Source organism: Varanus komodoensis, unplaced genomic scaffold (assembly GCF_004798865.1).
Source record: "Varanus komodoensis strain SLA01 unplaced genomic scaffold, ASM479886v1 scaffold34_1, whole genome shotgun sequence".
Lineage (NCBI taxonomy): Eukaryota > Metazoa > Chordata > Lepidosauria > Squamata > Varanidae > Varanus > Varanus komodoensis.
This window is the reverse complement of record NW_025335854.1, coordinates 1,827,687-1,848,898: the sequence shown is the minus strand read 5'-3', so window position 1 is coordinate 1,848,898 and position 21,212 is coordinate 1,827,687. Positions and strand designations below refer to the sequence as shown.

General features: G+C 43.7%; 1 protein-coding gene across 1 annotated transcript; it reads left to right on the top strand.

Moving 5' to 3' along the window:
* The first annotated feature begins 6,208 nt into the window (after positions 1-6,208).
* On the top strand, positions 6,209-15,985 carry RGS1 (regulator of G protein signaling 1). Its single transcript, XM_044439288.1, has 5 exons — positions 6,209-6,361; positions 7,978-8,064; positions 11,597-11,658; positions 12,828-12,991; positions 13,835-15,985. Exons 1-5 carry the CDS (start codon positions 6,243-6,245, stop codon positions 14,018-14,020), a joined length of 618 nt encoding a protein of 205 aa, XP_044295223.1. The 5' UTR covers positions 6,209-6,242; the 3' UTR covers positions 14,021-15,985.
* The last annotated feature ends 5,227 nt before the right edge of the window (positions 15,986-21,212 follow it).

Below are 21,212 nucleotides of genomic sequence, written 5' to 3'. Positions count from 1 at the left end.
AAAGCATCTTACTAGCTGTAGAATGAAAGTACCTGCGCTCAATTCATTTATTCCCTGCTCTGTCTGAATAATGCCAGTGTGCAGACTGACTCAGATTTCAGGGTGTCTTCAATCTCAAAATGGAAAAGTGACTCAGAGAAAGTAGAGTGAAGTGGGCAACATGAATAAGGGTTACTCAGGGGAAGACAGTTATTTACAATGGAAAGAAAAGCAGCTCAAACGTTGGCAGTGCCTCCGTTCCACTACCACCACCACCTCTTTCACGCCACCCGTTGCTTAGCCTGTTTTTCCCTAGCTGACTAGAACGTTTCTTCTGCCTCCTTTCATCAACTTTCACATGAGCGTGGTATGGCTGAGCTCTGTGACCTTAGCTTCTTCCCCTCTCTATTTTGCCCCACCCTTCTCCAAAGCGTCTCACACCAACAAAAGCTAAAACCCTTACAGTCTTTAAAAGGACTGAGATTTAGGTCCTTTTCGATAAAAGAGACCCAGATTTAGGGAGAAAATGCCCGTCTTCTCCTTTCTTGCTAGATGAGCAGCAACACTCAGCCAAGAGGACAAGGATCACCTCTTGTGGCTCCAGGGCAGGGTAGTCAATGGGGCCCCGCAGGTCTCCACAAACGCCACCGCTTTGGCTACCGATGGACGAGCTGCACAAACTTGGCAAAGGGACTGCATGCACAGGTGGAGGTTGCACAAGGGAAGGTATGGGGAGCAAGCGCTCTCTCCTTGTCAATCCCCCTCCTTCCTGTTGCAGGAACCAGCTGTAGGGAGACGAGAAAAGAGGGCCACAGACAGGTGGCACCCATGGCTTCCTGCCTCCCAAGCTCTCCCAGACTTCTTCCTACGCTTGGGAAAGAGAATCCTAATCAGGACATGTGGAAATGGTAGAGAGGGGAAGTGTGGATTTGTAAAGAACGTAAGAAAAGCCAGGCTGAGTCAGACCCAAGGTGCATTCAGTCCGGCACTCCATGCACACGGGGGCAAACCAGCTGCCCACAGGATCCTGCAAACAGGGTGGGTGCAAGGCCTCATTTCTCCTCATGCTGGCAAGCCACCTCTGGAAAAGGAGGAAGCACTTAGCCAGCAAGTGAGCAGCCACTGAAAGCCTCCTCCCTCTTGAGCAGGAAGAGACCGCAAAATGGGTGAAGATGGAAGCAGCATGTGGCTGATTCAGCTGCAGGCAATACCCAGCACTTCACTGGCCAGCCACAGGAACAGCAGCTCTGGGATTCTTGATGGCAGCCCTGGAAGCAAGGGCTTGAGGTGTACGGTGAGAGGACTCCATCACAGCCTTTGCTGATGTTGACTCGGGACTGGGGAGCACCAACGGTGCCTTTTCCTATGCCGGGGCTCATGTGGGAGAAAGTACCTGCAGTATATAGCAAGTGTTGGCATTGCAGGCTATGCTATAGGACAGACGGGAAGCTTGGAGGAGACACAGTGAGCCTCCAGGCTTACATTAGTCCTTTAGAAGTCCTTTAGAAGCTCCCACTGGAGTCCAAAATGGTGCTCTCTCTTCTTCTGCTGGAATGACAACAGATGGCACATGACCATAATCAACCAAAACAAGTTTGGGCTCCGGAGAGATTCAGCTAAATGCATCTGATGCAGCCTGAACATCTTCCATGTCCTCACGAGAGGTTTTAGAAATGTTTGGTAAATAAGCATGCTCCTCTGTGGTTCATTGTTTACCTGAAAACGTGAGTGTAGACAGAAAGCCATCTGACATCTGTCATCTGCTCTGTGCAGAGCTGTCGCATTCCTGTGGTTGAACTCATCTCCACACAAATGCACACAATGTTTTTCACATGGTCTGGTGGGTATAGAGTCACGCCAGCCGCTATGGTCTGCTGTTTTCATTCATTCATAAGATACCCCCCTAAACAGGATGTCGCCTTCTATAGATTGGTTTCAGTGGCAGGAACAAACCAGTCTGTCTGATATGAATCAACCAATCATGTGTTCTTTTAAGATCCTGTTTGCATAGCTGGAATAGAAAGGATGAAGTGGAGAAAATGGTTGAATGAAACTTTTAAGAGAACCCATTTCTTTGGAGCTGAGCTGTAGTCACAAGTGAAGCCGAAATGTTTCACTGACCATCCTTGCCTGGCCTTTAAAGAAACAAGTGGCCACAGATCAGGCATCCTTCCTCCATGCCCCAAACAAATTGAGCAAGAAAAACAGAATTATTTCAGTGGAGGTTGCGTCTGCATAATGCTAGGACATGGCTGTTTGTTTGCCCTGGCATGTGCTATGTGGGAGGCATTGCTCAGTGAGGAGAGGAGATGACAGACACACACTCAGGTGCTTCCTCAGTGTGACTAAAGACCCCACAGTGCCGGCAAGTTCCTCCATGCAGCCATGCATGTACGCTCACTTGGCAACAGGTATTGTTTGTCTCTCTGGTTATGTTCCACAGCACCCAGCTAGGGGCACAGGGCCCTACTCTGCAGTGCCCTTTCTCTACAGGGAGGACAGCTGGAATAAGCACAGGGAAGGTGGTCCTACAGCCACTCATCTGTGTTTGTAGATAAACTCTCAGGAGTGGAACACTTCAGAACGTTTCAGGCATGGTTGGGTTTACTACATAAACATGCTGGCTACAATCCAGAATTGTGCTCATGCCAGAGCTTCCGGTCTACTTTTATGTGACTATTCCAGGCTGACTTGACAGCCTGGATCACAGCCAGCTATTGCCTGTTCGTTCATTCATTCATTCATTCATTCATTCATTCATTCATTCATTCATTCACTCAGTCAGTCAGCCAGCCAGCCAGCCAGCCAGCCAGCCAGCCAGCCAGCCAGCCAGCCAGTCATTTATGTAATATAAATTGCAGGTCTATGGGAAGATGCTCTCCTACTCAACCCCAGCTTACCCAAACAATAATGCAAGCCCGGCTTGACCCAAGCAGATAGTCAAAACAAAATTCCTACTGCCTTTTGTAAGAAAGTATGAAATTGGAAATTCCAGGCCTGCACCAATTTGTAGCCATCATGTGGCCTTCGTAAACCATCAAGAAATGGGCTCAACCCTGAGAGAATTACTAACTCACCATCCATCCATGACCTCACCACTTATCAAAATTCCTCTCCTATGAGCCATCTGTGAAAACTTTCAAAAAGTATGAAGTATATATCCAGAAACTGACAGGAAAATTATTTCAACTTGTTCCTAAACAATCTGCCTTCCAAGCTGGAATGTGGCCCCTGATAAAAAGGCAAAACTGACCATCCATTGTTACTGTATATCTAATTCAGGTAATCTTTGCTCCTGGAGTTTACTGATCATGCAGATCAGACTATGATTTTCACATTTCCTTTGACTTCAGAAACTATTTTTGAATACCTGAGAAGTCCCCCAAAGTATGAAGAAGATGTTTCAAGGATGCCCATTTGTACCACTGCTTATAGACTTGAGTTCAGAATTAGAAAACTTGGTGGTAATGATGAAGACAAGTCAGAGAGGCAGATGTTAAAGGAAAGGGAGAAAGGTTAAACTCTCTAGAATGTTTTCCCCTAGAATGATGCTATAATGCATATTTACTTTCCTACTTCTGTGCACAAGAACTATGAGATTCCCAAGGTTATCACTCATCAATTGTTAACTAAGACATCTAGCACTGTGCATGATGATTGGATTGTGAGTGTCCCACCCTCAGCACTTGCTCTGCGCTTAGGTATCTGAAAGCAGATCACTAAGAATACTTGAACACACATTGTAAGACTGGGTCACTGTGCCTCTTTCCTCCCACCCCAATCATTGCCATAGACTCATTTGCAAATCATGAGATGGCAATGACTATTTTGGTGACATTCTGCAGGAGTGGCATCATCCTTTTATGTGGGAAAAGAACTTAATGGAGGTCCTTGTAGGTTCAGTTGAAGGACAGTTTCAATTGTCTTTCCCCACCCCAAACGCCACATTTTGAAGGGAATTGTGAGGAGAAAAAAACAAAGCAAAGCAAAACAAAATGGCAGCCATCAGCCAGTTCTAGTGAATTTGATGCCCCCTCCCCCAAACCTTGAGCATGTGGCACAACATGTTATCCTATTACACAGAGAGTTTCAAAACCACCTTTTCTAAACTTGGAAAAGGCAAGGACTTGTTTCACTGAACAACTAGGGGATGAACATAATCCCAAAGGTATAAGGACTAAAGTCCACATAATCTGACAAGAGTTTTTCTTGTCAAATTATACATTCCAACTCCCAGAAGAGTAGTATAACAAATGCAGGCATGTTACCTATTTCTTAAAACCTAACTGACAATGACTTGTTGCATGCTTCAGTTTTGAGAAGAAATTATTTTCCAGAAATAATCCAGAGCTGTTATTTGCAGATAGTAAAATACCTGAAATAAGCACTTTCAACCCGAGTCCCTTTTTTAGGAAGGGATATGCATGATTCAGTCAAGAAACAGCAAGTATAAGGTTACTTCAAGAGTTGGCTTCTATTATACAAGCATCCTGGCTGAGGCTCAGACCAGGCAGTGCCTTAAATCTCTATATAACAGCTACATCTTTTTCATGTTTATGTTAAAGTAGGTGTGGGGGAACCAATCCTGAAATTTGAAGGACTGCAGTTCAGATGGGACCCTATGCCTGCTTTCCGGTCACAATGGAGGGAGGAACCCAGGAGCTGCTGTATATTGATTTATAGTGGTGTCTGTAATGGCTAAGTGACAGTCACTTTGGCATCATCAATGAAATACAGGCCTGTTCTGTTCAGTCGCAAGATTGTGCTTGACTCTTCATGACCTCATGGATAACATTCCTCCAGGTTTCCCTGTCCTCCTCCATCCCTATCCAGGGGATGCCCACACCCACCTCTCCAGTGACCCCATACAGCCACTCCAACCTCTGCCATCCCCTTCTCCTTTTGCCTTCAATCATTCCTAGGATCAGGGTCTCTTCTAATGAGTCCTTCCTTCTCATTTGTTGGCCAAAGTATTAGAGGTTCAGCTTTAGTACTTGCCCTTCTAAAGTGCAGCCAGGGTTGATTTCCTTTAGGATTGACTGATCTTATCACTTTGCAGTCCAAGGCACTCTCAGGAGTCTTCTCCAACACCCCAATTCAAAGGCGTCAATGCTTCAGTGCTCAGCCTTCCTTATGGTCCAACTCCTACAGCCATACATTACAATTGGGAAAACCATCGCTTTGACTATACGAAATTTTGTCAGCAGGGTGATGCTTCTGCTTTTTAGCATGCTGTCTAGGTTTTCCATAGCTTTCCTCCCAAGGAGCAAACACCTTTTAATTTCTTAGCTGCAGTCACGATCTGCAGTGATCTTGGAGCCCAAGAAAATAAAATCTGTCACTACCTCCATTTCTTCCCCTTCCATTTACCAGGAAGTGATAGGGCCACATGCCATGATCAAAATAAAGGCCAGGCATCACCAAAAAGGGATGAAAGAGGGCATGGGTATACATAAAATTTGCACGTGCTGATTTGGAAGAATGACTACAATTTTAATAGAAGTACAATATATTTCACCATTGTGAGCAGGTGCAGTTGATGGGTAATTTCAAGGCCCCTCTTGTGTCTCATGCTTCTCTTATGTTTAACAAGACTCGCACTGTACACGTCTTCAAATAGAAGACACCTTCAGACAAAGAACCATCTCCTGCAAATGAGGGCATCAGGTCACCCACCTTTTGGATGTCAATCATGGAATTTTTAAGCATTTCCAAACATCTCCATATCTATCCTCTAACCATCTCATGTTTCCCCAGCCCTTCTGACTTCTTTTCTTTACACATACTGTATGCACACACACACTTCTTGAAGGAATAACATAAATAGACGTGCAATGTCTTTTAACCACCAGCTCTAGGAGTTCCCTGCCTGGAAGGACCAAAGTCCCCTATTGGAAATGGGAACTGTCTTCCATTGAAGTCATCTTTGACTGCTGGCAACTAAGCAACAATTCCCATAACAACTGCATTTGTTCAAGAACCGCTTCAAATTATTTGCTTATCGGCTGATATGTTTTTGTCAGCAGAGAACCTGTTCCCTTCTAGTTTAACCACAACCAGAAGACAGTTTGGTCTCTTTCAAAACAAAACTCTGCACACGTCATTGGACAGTACAAAAAAAAAAAAAAAAAGGAAGTCGCTCCTTTTGCGGCAACGGGGTGCAACAAACAAGGCAGCTGACATGTGCCAGTTTATAAGGCTGACAGAGAAGGCAGCAAGGCCAGACCTGTTAGCTGCTACGACGGGAGAACATCGGCAGTCCCATGAAAGAAAGCCTCAAAATGCCGTGGCTGTTCTTGTGGCACACCAGCTCAAGTGAAATGAAAGAAGACAACCATGAGGTTGCAGAGGGCAAGGATCATAAGAAGAAGAGCAAGGCATTGTAAGTATAACGGCACTTCCAAAATGGCCTTTAAGCAAAAGGAACTCTTGGTCAGCCTAAGGATGAAAAGCTACCTCAGACCAAAAGAGTTGGCTGCCCATAAAATACACCCTATCAGGGATCTACCAGTATTGAATTGCAGAGCGGCCAAGAATGCCGTTCTTACAATATGTTCTCATTTTCAGTGGCAAGCAGAGACACAAAATCATAGATCGATGGACCTTTAAAAATTCCTATAGCATAGCACCGTCACCATTCAGGAGCAGTCCTATGCTGTAGGAAATCCTACTGAAATGTGTGCTATTTAAAAGTAAACATAATTTGGATCAGTTTGGCTGTCCCACCAGTTATGATACAAAGTTCCCACAAGATCTTAGGTTTATGTCTGTCTCTCCTGTTTAAATCAAAGAGAGTTGAGAAGTGTTATGTTTGCTTGGAAGATGCTTTCAATGCAAACTGTTCTGTGAGAATTTGGTGTGTTCTGCCTCTCCTGGATATGACCAAGAGCATAGGGCTCTGTGTGTGTGTGTGTGTGACGGTGCATAAAGAGTGCTCACTCAACTGAAAGTTGCTGCAAGAATAGCTGAGCGAGAAGGAAGCAGTAGAGGACTTTAACAGGACTCACTCTGCACTTTTCTATGCCCCCTATTTTCTATGCCCCTGAGAATACTGCATTGACTTTTTATCTGGGTTGCTTAAACTTGCAGCATGGAATCGGCTTTGCTCAATGTGGGTAAGCATTTTAGAGGTTGATGGAGTCCAGTATGGGGCTGCCCTTGAAGACGATCCAGATACTTCAATTGGTGCAAAATAGAGCTGCCAGGTTGCTGATGGGGACTGGGTGTTGTTCTCATATAACCCCAGTTCTCCGTCAGCTTCACTGGCTCCCTATTGAAGTCCGGGTGTTGGTTATGACCTATAAAGCCCTTAACGGCTTGGGAACTGGTTACCTAAAGGAAGGTCTGCGTTCATATATGCCCTCCCACCCCCTACGATCGGCAACAGATGCCCTTCTCCGGGAACCCTCCGTGAATGATATTAGGAGGGTGAGTACCCGGAGGAAGGCCTTCTCTGCAGTGGCGCCCCACCTATGGAATGCACTCCCCAGAGAGGTCCACCTGGCGCTGTCATTATTTGCTTTTCAGTGCCAGGCAAAGACCTTTTTATTTAAAAGTTATTTTAACCGTTCATTTATTATTATTGTATTTATAGATTTTAATATATACAGCTGAGATGGTACCAGTTTTTACATTATTAATTGTAGTTTTTATGAATGTTGTGAGCCGCCCTGAGGCTTTGTTGTGATGGGGCAGCATAGAAATGTTTTAAATAAATAAATAAAATATGGCAGACATCCATTTTTAAATCCAGAAATTTTATACTGGAACAGGGCACACTGTACTCTATAGTTCATTCAGACAATTCCTAAATCCAGAATTACTTTCCATTTTGAATGTGTGCCATGCATTTCCATTAAAGCCCATGAGAAAGTGACAGATCTTGCTGCAATCTCAGATATCTCTTTTGCTGGTCAGGCCCTGCAAAAAGCCAGGTTCACAGATGATGCTGCATCAAGAATGAATAAGGTGCTAAATATATTTTATCACTGGTTTCAGGGGTGTCGAAATGAAAAACTATTTGATGTCTTTTGTGCCACACATCGAAGCTGCCGACATCAAGTATTCCAACTCGAAAGGCGTAATGTAAGTGTTACATGCGAACAAGAAATACTATTAATATATTAACATGGACCCCTTGTCACATATGATTGCTTCTCAGCCTATCAAGACAGGGCAGGGGTGCACACATATTCAAAGTGAGTGCATGTATGGATAGATCACCTCATTTGCTTCACGGTATTTTTTCTAGGCCACACCGAATTGCTGTCCCGCCAAACAATTCAAAACTTTCAATTTTGCCCGTGCGTTGGAGGGGAAGCTGAAATGAGTTTTTGTTACTGTCACATGCCATCAAATTCTCTCCGGCTTGTGGTGACCCTATGAATGAAAACTCTCCAAAATGTCTTGTCCCTGGCCGCCCCACTCAGCTCCTGTAAATGGAAGGCTGCGGCTTCCTCCATGGAGTCACCCCATCTCGTCATAGGTCCTCCTTTTCTTCTTTTCCCAACTTTCCCTAGCATGATTGTACAGCAACCCTCCTTAGGATGAAATCAGTGCAACAGTAAAAGAGGCTTGGGAAAGACAAAATTTTAAGGGATTTTTAAGGAAGACTGGCAAGAAGGCAAGGTTCTGATTCCCTCTTAGGAATAGGATTTGGCCAATGGGTCTTCCCTTTTTAATCAGAGAATCCCATGTGCATCGTGAGCCCCTCAGGAGGCCGGTGTTTCCTGGAATACTCAGGGCCATGCAGCACCTGCCTGCAGGCTGAAAGTTTCTTTGCTACGATCCTACCGCAAACAAGACTGGGGCTCTCAGAACTTTAGGGAAACTCCACCCCTCACAAACTATGAAAGCCCCATTGTTGCGTGTCGATCTTGGCATGCTGAAGAAACCACCTTTGCCGCAATGATGCAATCTTTTAAAAGTAAAATTTTAAATCCGGTGGGGGCTGGTCTAGATTTGAATGAGACTTTAACCCTTCCCTGCCCTGCTGTGATTCTGAGAAAGCGCATACATTCGGAAGCCACCCTGCAAATGGAAACAGGAAAGAAGCCCCTACTGCCTCCAATGAGTGATTCTTTTTCTCTCACCTTGTGCAGCATTGGGAGATTTTCTTCAGCATCGCTGTGGAGTAGTGGAGATTTAAACCTCCTTTTAATACATGTCCCAATCTAGACGAGGCTCACCCATTCTTGGATGTTTTGTTTGTTTGGTTTAAGCCAGCTGCTGCTTAGCTGTTGTTTTCTGGGAGGTTAGTTGCTCCTAGACAGTCAGCAAGACTCCAACCCTGTTGCTTTTGCACCTGTCATGTAACTGTTAAAGCAGGGGTAGGCAACCCACCAACTGTTGCACACAGGGCCGTCTTAACAGCATTATGGGCCCCGGGCAAAGCAGTGTACTGGGGCCCCTACGACAACTACAACTACTGTTAATTTTGGAAGTTTTCCGATTTTCCAAGGGTTAACATACACAGATTAGTATGGGGCCCACGGACAAGTGCTCATCAGGCCCTTGCACTAAGACAGCCCTGGTGGCCCACATGGAGGCCCAGAACCACCACCTTTGAATTTGCTGTTGCACTGTAAGCAGTGCAAGCCAGTGGTCTCCTTGCTGCCAAAATTCATGTGCTTCAATTTAAATCTGCATTTGGCCATTTTAGCCCCCTCTTGCAGTTGTCACCAAATTACTTTACACAGAATTTCAGTGCTACACTGCAGCAGCCTGGTCCCTGGGCTTGAAATGTTCCCCAGGAGCTTCTGAAGTTGGTCACTCCTGTGCTAAAGGCAGAGGACCCTCACCAAAATAAAGGATGGTGATCTATTGCTAGAACCCCATTCTAACTTATTTAACCAAGCAGCTAAGAAGCTTGGATCAAGGAGAACATGACATAACTGAATCTTGTTTCATTCCTTGTCAATTTAGCACAGCCAGCTTTAGTTAAGCTTAAGATTATTCTCTGGAATTTACCATACCTCTTGGTTCAAAGCATATTCATTCTGAGCTTCCTTTCTGCTCAAGATGTGTGATGTGTTCTTTATCACTGTAGGCCACATCCTGTATTGCTAGACATGCATTTTGGTGTGGGAATTAATTAAGCACCATTACAATTTCCAGATTTTTTTAAAGTTAAGCATCTTCTGCAAATAAGGTGGCATAGTTTGAGAGCACTGATTTCTGGGAAGTGAGGCAAGATAGTTCATATAAGTCTAGTACATTGACAGAATATCCTGTCAATGAACCAAGTTTTCCCTCATCTATCAGAAGATCTATAGTCATTTTCATACATCCCAGTTCCTGGCCTTATTGTGTCACCAGTACAATGTTGTAATTAATAGAATGTGGAGTAGAATGATGAAGACCTGAGTTCGAAGCCCCACTTAGCAATTAAGCTCAATGGGGGTCTCTGCCCTGCACATCTCTGTTACAAAAGATCTGGGAGCCAAAGTACACATTACTTCAGCCTTCCCTGGCCTGGTGTTCTCCAAAATGATTTGGACTGTAATTCTTTGCATGCTGACCATTGGCCATGCTGGCTAGGGCTGATGGGAACTGAAGTCTAAAACATCTGGTTGGCAAGGTATCCAAGGTGCCAAGGTGCAAAATGTAGCTAGCAGTGCGCTCACTTGCTTGCTCTCTTGCATAACTGCAGGGTTCCTGATATGGATCAAGATTCTAGCATGTTGGGTATGGGGTTAGGGTTAGGGTTCATCCCTCCACTTCTGTTGCAGTTGGCATCTGGATATTATTGGGGCCTGCACCACTAATATCTATTTCCAAATAGTGTTCCATTCATTTTAATGGATCACTAATCTGAAATCTAAATTGCTGGTGCAACGCAGCTAATCCAGAGCAGGATGGGGGTGGGGTATAAAGTTCTTCTACCACCCTAAAATAGGGCCTAAATCTTCATTAAGGACCTGCACTTACTCTAGGAAAAAAGGTTCCTGCCAGCCCAACCTATGTTCTTAATGTAAAACTCAGCTGGTTTTGGTGGTCTCCAACTTTATGTCTCATTGCACGTTGCTCACGGAGCAGACCTGAGGGGGAAATCTTATGAACAGTGAGTGCCAGAGCAAGTAGTAGACTAGATGAATCTGTTGTCAGACAGCTTCAGCCCCACCATGAAATGCTTGAGGAAGAGGTGGAATACAAGCATGATATTTAGATAACAGTACTTTTCAATGCTTGCATTTCTCTCTGCATAGGTTTGATGGCCAGTGTGGTTGGAATGCTGGACCAGGACTCAAAAAGTCCACGTTCTGGTCCCCACTGGGGTATGACGCTCACCAGTGGACCTTGAGCCAGCCACTGAGTCTTAGCTTCACCACTTTACTCAGGCTTGTCCTGTGCATTCAATAGAAAGAAAAGAGAGTGCTCGTGAGGACAAAAGGAACCATGGCAACTGCCTGTGGGTTCTTTGCAAGAGGAATAAAAGTGGAATAAAAATGGGAAAGTAAACAAATGCATCAATACATCTCCAGAACGTTTTCTCACCACCACCATCACTGGGGGCTGGGGAAGAACAACCGGAACCATTCAGTCTTTTCCATAGGATGCCACTTAGAGTTCAGTTATGTCTGCAGTTTCTTGAGCTAAATTGCTTCTGTTGTTTCAGGATCCCTGCAGAAGAAGTGACACAGTGGTCCCAGTCTCTCGAAAAGCTTCTGGCCACCCAGTGTGAGTATTTCATTTTAGCTGCTTTGTTAGTTGGAAGACAAGACCTTGAAAAGACAGTCTTTGAGCAAGAATTGTCACTTTCCAAAAGACAAACAAAGAAATAGATTGGTTAAGTAGTGTTTACCAGGGCAGCCGTGCCATTATTCAGAACTTCCAAGTATGAAGAAAGTTGGATGGAACTTGGGACCAAACCTGTATTCAGCCACGAAACTCACTGGATGGCTCGGGGCCAGTCCAATAGTGCCAGCAGGGCAAGACTTCGGGGCAAATGCTCATTCCAGCAGGAACTTGGCTTGTTGTAGCAGAACAAGCTGCAAGAGCCTCCAACAGAACAGGGCTGCCTTAATGGGAGAATGACAGCAGTAGAACTGTCTTGTCCAAAGCCAAAACTAATTGCTTAGCTAGAATGAATAGTCAAGTTCTTTCAGCCTAGAAGGATATTGGTGAGAGAAACATGTGATCATCTTATTTAGGGATGGGTGAATTAGCACATCTTGAAGTTTTCATGGTTTTCCAAATTCCACCTTGAAGCTTGTTCTGACTCATGTCTATATCAGATTGCAAACTTTGTTTTGCTCTTTCTTTCTTTTGCACAAAAATGTATATATTTTTGTAATATATATTTTTTCAAATTTATCCAACAATTGCACATATTTGACAAGTACACATTTTCTCCCATCAGTTAAAGCATGTCTGTGCAAATTTATACTTTTGTTCAAATGTATGCAAAATACATTCATTTTCTAAGATTTTTTTTGTTCATGGGTCACAAGCATTCAGATCCACAATCAGTTCTGGAAGGTGTGGATTGGATACATTTTAAAAAATTAACTGAAATGGAAATTTCATCCATTCCTTCCCCATTTAAGTTTCTCCTTGGACAGAAGGAGAAGATACAAAGATTAGTGCAAAAAAGCTTGCTTAGAAATATATGTAAACATGCCTGCAAGAACTGAGCAATTAAGTGATTTGGTGGAGCTTCCTAGAGAGACTATTCTACAACAATTGTGTTACTACTGGGAATACCCTTACCCAAGAATTATGTGGCCTCAAGTGCTGGAGAGGCAATACCTGGAGTTTAATAATGGTAATAAAATCATGGCTACTTCTTTGTTTTCTCTTCCTCAGTTACATGTCTAAAGCCATTTTGATGTTTTTGCTTATTGCAGATGGTCGAGAAGTTTTCAGAGAATTTCTGAAATCTGAGTTCAGTGATGAAAACATCGAGTTTTGGCTTGCTTGTGAGGACTACAAGAAAACCCAAGCAGATCATTTACACAGCAAAGCAGAGAAGATCTACAGGGAGTATGTTCAGTCAGATGCTAAAAAACAAGTAAGTTCTAAGGCAGAAAAGAAATGTAATGCATTTCTAAAGGGCATAATTGGATGGGCACGGGGAGGCAATTTTTGAAAACATCTTGATATATTTTATACTGTCATTTGATGTTTTGTTGTGTACCTCTATTCATGCTCTTGCTAGATGTCACATACCGAATGCATTACTCCCTTGCAAACTTCACTTGTGAATATTACGAGTTGATGTGCAAGGTTTCACACGGCCCGTGCACACATGCAAATCACTCTCGGAGGCCACATGCTGCTAGTGCAGAGTGGACATTCGTGTGCAGACTAGTTCCAAAGGAACCTAGCAACATGCATCAGTGCTAGCTTCAGTGTGCTGTGCTACTTGATATCTCACTGGCTATATATTCCGTTCAAGCAAAGAATGTCAGAAAACCATGCTAGTCAATGACACATTATTTGACTGGCCAATTTCCGGGGTGAATCTCTACAACTCTCCTTCACTTGGTATGCATTGCAGCATGTAAAATTTATTAGTTCAGATACTGATGTATCTGCTATAACAAACTTTACCCTGAAAATGAGGAGTTGATCTATTCCTAGGAAGCTGGAGGTAGTATTTTAGGCCAGAATAACTAATGTGGAACTCAATATTTAAGTTTCTAAAGCATAAAATAAGAACAAAGGTATCCCAACCAACTTTTCATCACTTAATGTAGTATCACTATGTTGCCCAGCTTATGAGTGATGGAGGGTCAGGTGGCAACATTTGGATTTATGGCCATAAACAAGAGTTCTTACTTCATAATGAGGCACAGTTGGGGCAACAAGATGATATTCTGGAAGTTGCTGAATCCACTTTTGCTCTCCCTAGGTCAACATTGACTTTCACACAAGAAAATCCATAGCTAAAGAGGCGCAAGCTCCAACTCCTTCAAGCTTCAATGAGGCACAGAGAGTTGTTTATGTTCTGATGGAGAGAGACTCTTACCCGAGATTCCTCAAGTCCAGGTTCTACCTTAACCTGCTCAGTAAGGTTCAGTGCAACAGCCTCAAGTGAGGTCTCTGGTGACAGCCAAGGACTGGCTCTGAAGTCTCTCAAGCAGTGAAAGCAGCTCAAGTGTGGCTGGCACACAAACTGTGAACTGTTGGAATTGAGAACAGAAGAAGACTTGAGAACTGTGGCATAGTCAGAATTACACAAGCCAGACAGATGAGGATGTCTCGGCAAGTTTCTTCAAGAAGAAACAGTGAAAGGATGAGGCACCATATTTTCTTGATCTAAGAACCACTTCCCATTTTACCATGTCCTTTCTCCCAAAACTGATCATACCATTCACATCTGCTGTCACATGGGAAAGAGATGTATCTCTATTCCTGCTGTTAGTAAGGGTCACAAATTATGTGCACCAATTGCTTTCTCTGGTTATTGCAGTTAAAACTACAGTCTGAGCCTCTTGACATGCATTGCCTCTGATCTGATGTGTAAGGTCTCACTCTTCCAGTGCATACACATGTGCAAACCCTTTGATGCTGTATGCAGCCACTGAGAGATGGATGTGCATGTGTGACTTAGCCCCAAAGCAACCTCAGTAACATGTACCAGTTCCAGCTCCAGGAAAGTCAACATCCTGATATTATGGAGACTACAGTTCTGGAACTGGAAATGTCAGGAATCAGAGTGCCTTATAATGGCATGTTACTGGACGCAAATCTTAATCAGGCCTGCACAAATTGTGAGCCCCCAAAGCTGAACACAAATTATCATGATCAGCCATGAGCTCAAGAACACTTGAGCTCCTACAGTCCTGCCACAACCAGTCCACTTGACATGGTTGTCTTTGAGCTTGGCAAGCCACAGGTTGTACAGCCCAGCATTAAATCCATCCATACTGACAACAGCAGCAGCACTTTGAAAGATGCTGTGCTGGGAAGGAATATTTAACTAAGATGAAATGCCTGAAGTCAAGGTTTTGCAACCCCAACTTCTAGCCATGGGTCAATGTGGTCACTATTGTAGCACTGAGGTTTCGAGGGACCAGGATGTAACCAGCCAGCTCTATTCTTCAGGCTCTTACCTTGTGGATGTTCAGCTTCCCCAGAGGGACAAGACCATGTGGCCCAAGAGAAACTTCCCCCTTGAAGCTGAGCTGCAGCTGCTTCCATGCACCTCTGATTTATTCTTTCATCTTTCCATTGGCTGGGTTCCTGATTCTGCCTTCCACTACCTGAGACAAAGAGAAAAGAAGCCAAGTAGCCCCGCTGCTTTTCTCAGGCTATAAAGAGGCAGGAAAGAGCAGCCTATATCAGAACTATGCTATTGCTATGCATCCCAGAAAGCTGGTGCCTAATGGGAAGTAGATGTCCACCGCAGCTGGAAAGTTGGAAGAATTCCACCTTCCAGCTGTGCTTGTCCAAAGGCTTCTCTGCTTTCAGGAGGAATGGAAGGATCCCCAACATTTGTTGTTTGTTAGAGTCGGTTTGCAACAAGAAGCAAAAGTGATTTTCAACGTGACAAAGGCCCTGCTTGAAGACAAGTGAACTTAAGGAGGTCCATGGAAGGAAAGATGCCCAAGGTTCCTCCCACTGCAGTACCCTTCCAAATCTGACAAGCCTCCATTGGGTGTCCAAGGAATCTGTATAGACTGAGACAGAGCACGGGGGGTGTTTGGGTAAGGGCAGATCTCTCCAAACTGGGCAGAGCTTTTCAGGGGGTAGAAAAATTTCCTTCGGTGAACTTCCTGAAGTTGCAAACCTTTGTCACCAGACCCTGCAATTTTTGCCCCATATGTAAGCTATTTCATTGATAATGGGTTAAGATCTGTGTTGCTTTATGACATTGAATGCTCTGTATGTTACCCTCAAATGAATCTCCCATTGAATGGGACCCTGTTTCCTGTGTATATAAGCTAGGACATGAATAATTCTATTTCAGTAGTCGATAAATAACATAATATTTAATTTATTGCAGATTGTAAATTAAACGGCAAATGACCGCTAAATTAAATTTGTATCAGAAACTGTGTGTTCCTTTGTCGTTCTCTCTGTTATCATCAAATACTTTGAGGGTGTGCATCTAAGGTAGCCACAGGTCCAGTTTCACAGTCCATGGACCCTTTTTTGAAGGCACCCTCTTTTTACAGGAGCAACCAATGCAGAGCCTGTTTAAAGATTAAATAAAACTTAGAAAGGAGGGAGGATGGGATCCTTCATGTTGCCCATCAAAAGTTATCAGCTAGACATCAACTGAATGCACAGATACACACAGATCGCATCATCAAAGTGTCCACCACCATTACTATCACTTTTAGCAATTATTTCCAAATTTCCATTTTATATATAAAACTTAAAAGTGATGCAAGTCTGTGCCATACCCCTCTTTTCTGTGACCATATTCAAGCGGCCACCCTACGCAGTGAGTAGACTACAATGAGCAACTACTGATTTGCACTTGGCTTGCTGCATAACAAGGGGTATAGACCTGCTCCAGAAACCAAAGTAAACAAAACTGTGGAGCCTGCAGAATTACTGTTGTCTTTCATTCCAGTGTCCTGATTATTCACTTCTTATTTGTTCCACTTCCACATTTTTTTGGTGAAGTAAACCTTGTTCATATGGAAGACTGTAGAAAGTTAGGTTTTTATCCTCTGTTGCAAATTCCCAACATTTTTGACAAATCATCCAATAGCAGCCTGCCTATCATGTCTGGTCCACCTGGGACTTCAGGACTATTCTCTCTCTCTTCCCACCTCTTCCCCAGAACTGTGTGATGGACCTGAGTTATTTCCACCATTGGCCAGTTGGACACTATCCATTTCTAATTTAGCAGAATTCAGCCTGGGCTGCCAACAGATCTAGTTTGCCCTGATCTTTAAAATCCTTAACTTTAAAAAAAAACAATGCAAGTCAACTAGCTGATAGAAAACACAATGTATTACTTATGGGGGCTGTTCAGCTTGGTTGGTCATAACTGAACTGTCCTCTGTTACCCAGTCCTCTGTTTAAAGGGTTTAGAATATAATAGTAGAGTTGGAAGGGGCCTTGAAGGCCATTGGGCCCAACCCCTTGCTATTACAGGTCACCAATTTATACCATCCTTCTTCCAGAGGACAATCCTCGGCTTGAAGGGCTGTGCTTTCCAAGTCTGGTTTGAAGATAACAAGACTGAAGCACTGTTGTCCATCAGCCATGGATGCTTGAAGAGGTACGCACACTGATCACCTGCCCACAATCTTCCACATTATGGGGAGGTTTACTTTATTTCTGTTAAATGAAAGAACTCCTTGCAGCTTTTACTCTGCTTAGCCAGCACCTATATAGGAAGGTGCTCGTCTCTGTTTCTAAGGCCATGAGCCAGCGCTGTCTGAAGCTGATCCTGTGATCAAGTGGCCAGCGTGACATCACAGAGCACTGTTACCTTCCCACCCAAGAGGTACCTGTTTATCTACTCACATTACATGCTTTCAAACTGCTAGGTTGAGAGGAGCTGGGACAAACCACAGACGCTCACTCCATCTGGCAGAGGCTGGGCTCGAACCGCTGGAGTGCCAACCATTTCTGGCTGACATTTCCAATGTCATTAAGCTGCCGCAGTACCACTTCCCCTCATTTCTATTAAATGATATTTTAAAAATGCATCTCTGCGTATTTTCTGCAAATTCATGTCCCCCTTTGCCTTCTTGGGTGATGCATTTGCTCTTTTCGGGTGATTCGTAAGTGGACATGTTAGTCATAAATGCTGCATTTATCAAGAATGACAGTAACCTGTGAAGTTAACCAGGAGGCCTTGGTAACATTCTTTGTGGAAAAGCAGAGGGTAATTTACAACGGCAACACGGGCCAATTTACATTTTGTTTTCAAGCTTTCGAGATAAAATTTGCTTTATAAGGGGCAGCCTCTGCCAATATGGGCCATGAGAGCTGAGGTGATGGCAAGCATAAAAATCTTAAGTAAATAACTCTGCCTGTGGTTGTGAGCTTAATTCTAAATGTAATTACTCTAAGAGCTGTAATTTTACTGCTTAGATATTTAAAATGAGCTTAAATAACAATGAAATCTGTCACTTGACCTGCTCCAGATAAGAAGCCTGTTTTTCCCCTCTGCATTTTCTCTTTTAGCTCACAGTTATTTCAGATTTTCCATTCTCCAAACATAAGTTTGACTCATGTCTGCTTATACCTGCCAGGTTCCAGCGTAAGAAGCAAGGCATAGATCAAATTTGATCACCAAATCCTAAAGCAGCTTCAGAGTTTGTGGCTGGGGGGTGGGGAGGGGGAGGCCTTTAAGCCTTGTCTCTATAAAGATGTGATGAAAAGCAAGGGATATGGTAAGAAAAGTAGAGCTTGGAGAGAATATGATAGACGGTGCCGCAGGCATGGAACTGGCAAACAAGCAGAGAGGAGGAATTAATCATTGAAGAACTCAAAGAACAGACAGACATAAATGTCACCAAACTCAGATTTGGAGAGTCCCTAGCCTGGGGAAAACCAAACCAAACCACACCAATGCAAAGATGACTGAACAGTACTTGTGGGTCATTGGCTTCCACTATTGGACCACATAGAAATCCAATAAAGAGATGAAGTAATGCTGTTTCTAGAATCCTAACCATCTTATTTCCCTTTTGTCTGTGGTATGCAAAGCGGCAGGCCATGGGAAAGTGGCAGTTTGCAGCATGCATGTCATCTAATGCCTTCAGGTGCGGGCAGGTGGCTATGATGTCGCTGCCTCATGATAGGCCATGGTCCAGCATGACATCAATCCATACTTTGTAGGGTGCCAGGTGTCCTACTTTGCAAAGGGTAGTCCTCTATTTTGGAGAAGAATGCAGTCCAAAGGAAAAAGAATCAGCATAATGCATGTGTCGTAACTTAGATACTTTGTAAATGTAATATTCCATGATTCAAAGTGTTGATCTTAATGGTTGCTCGGCCGTCAGATCCAAGCCAAGCAGGAAGCAGATCAATGCTAGGGATAGTGCTGGGAGACATCAGGGTTGGAATACCTGCTTTCATTTTGACACCATCTAGCTAAAAGTCCTGCAAGATCTCTCTGTCTCTGGTTGATTTCTACCTGGTCTGGGAGCATAAGGTCTTGGGAAGACAGGACTACTTTCAGCCATCCAAGTGATTTGCACCTGCTCATGAGGAGGCCAGACTGAAGCCCTGGGGGGGGGGGGCATCATGTCCAAGTGGACCCTCACTCCTTCCTTCCTTCCCCATTCCCCAGAATGTCCACCCAATCTGCAGAGCTGCAGCACTGTGCCAGCTACAAGATTGGCTGGAGGAGGCTCTAAGGTTAGAGTTCCAATTCTGACTTCAGAACACATTTCCAAGGGCAGAGCTGGACCTCTGACCTTTCATGTGACCATCTAGATAACATACAGCAACCATGGTATGGCACACTTGAAATACTATTTTGCTGTATTTGCTGATGTTTCTGTACAGCTCTTTGAATATGGATTCATCATGAAAAGGTGGATAGGAAAAAATGAGGCTGAGGAAGACTTCTTTGCTCCTTCATGAATAAATTTGTGATATAAGAGTCCTCTGAAAGCTTTCAAAATGTGTTTTTTGCTTGCCACCACTGTTGCATTCTTACCTGTGTTCTATGCCCTCAGACCATATCTTCTGATCATGTAGCTATTATTTGTTGGGTGGAATTTGTGTGTGTGTGTTTTGTTTTTGTTTTGTTTCTTTGAGGAACAAAGGAAGTCTTCATCAAGACTTGCCAGTTCTCAAGTTATTTTGATTGTTAGTTGTCAATACAAACTCTACTGGATTCATAGTTAAGACTGACAAATGCAATTTTATTCATAGATTTCCTATTACTCAGCAGGAAAATGTTGCTGTTGTTGTTGTTGTTAGGTTCCATGGAGTCATCCCTAACTTATGGTGGCCCTATGAATGAAAGCCCTCCAAAAAGTAATATCCATTAAATCCCTGCTTAGCTGTTCTGAAATCAAGGCTATGAGTCCCTTTGTGGAGTCAATCCATCTCTGATTTGATCTTCCTTTTCTTCTTTGGCCTTCAACTTCCCTTAACTTGATTGTCTCCTCCAAGGAGTCTCGCCTTCTCATGTTGTGTTCAAAGTACGACAACATCAGTTTTGTCATTTTTGCTTCTAAGCTCTGGTTTAGTTTGATCTAGGACTCAGTTGGTTATCCTTCTGTCAATCCGGGGTATTCACGAAGCTCCTCTCTAGCACATGTCTTGAACACATCAATTTTGGACAACTTATAGTTATCTAAATACCAGGAGTATGAAAGTCTGCTTAAGGCCAACATATAAGACCTGCTCGGCTTCATGCAGCAAGCTTTGTGGTTGAACAGGGATGTGAATCTAAATCTCCTCTGTCCTTGCCGGACATTCTCACCATGACATCACACATTGGCTTTCTTATTTAACTTCATTTCCTTTATGTCACCACCATGAATATTGTGTGAGATAGCATGATCTCAACATAGGAAGCCACTTACATTTTGTTACAAGCTCAGATCTCAGATTACGACAACGATAACTGAACATCATTCCAGTTGGGTTTCAAAAACTGAAGGAATGTGATAGTAATTTGAACAAAAACACACCTTCAATGAGATCTCTGCTAGGTCATAAACAAGTGTTCAGAGCATGGAGAAAACCTGGATGCAAAGAAAACATTCAAGACATCCCTCACTTCTGCACTTAAGATGAGTTAAGACAGCTAGGACTGGGGCAGATTAGTCTCTAAAAGCCTAGTCACTCCAAAGTTATTCTAGCCTCCTTAGCAACCACCTTATGCTCTGTTAAGGAGTAAACAGGCGGACCAATGCTTAAGAGGGTTCTCCATCAGCCTGCCACCTGCCTGGCACTTGATAGTCGTTACTATAGCAAACCTATACAAAGCTAGGAAACCTGGAGTACCACAATTTAAAGTTATATGCTCATAAAGATATTTAGTGAAGTTTACCAATGAGAAGAAGCAAACAGACGTGAAGAAACGGCAGAGTGTTGAATTCCTTCCATTCCTGTGCACCCTTGCCCTAGCCGTCTGTTAGAAAACACTCACATCTCCAGCTCCCATCTTCTCTGCGATAATGTGGTGGTGTTACAATGTGCTCCTGACAGAGGAAAAAAAGGTGTTTCCCAACAGCCCTTGGGATAGCGACCATTCCTTCTAGATCTTGCCATGCCACTTCTCCTTCTGACAACAGTTTGCACAGAGACACCAGTGCCAAGAACTACTGCTCTTCCACTTCAGGGGTTGGAAACAC

Coding starts and splice junctions, on each gene's coding strand:
- RGS1 (XM_044439288.1), top strand. CDS start 6,243: ATGAAAGAAAGCCTCAAAATGCCGTGGCTGTTCTTGTGGCACACCAGC. Junction 8,065..11,596: donor TCCAACTCGAAAGGCGTAAT/GTAAGTGTTACA, acceptor CTGTTGTTTCAG/GATCCCTGCAGAAGAAGTGA. Junction 12,992..13,834: donor AGTCAGATGCTAAAAAACAA/GTAAGTTCTAAG, acceptor TGCTCTCCCTAG/GTCAACATTGACTTTCACAC.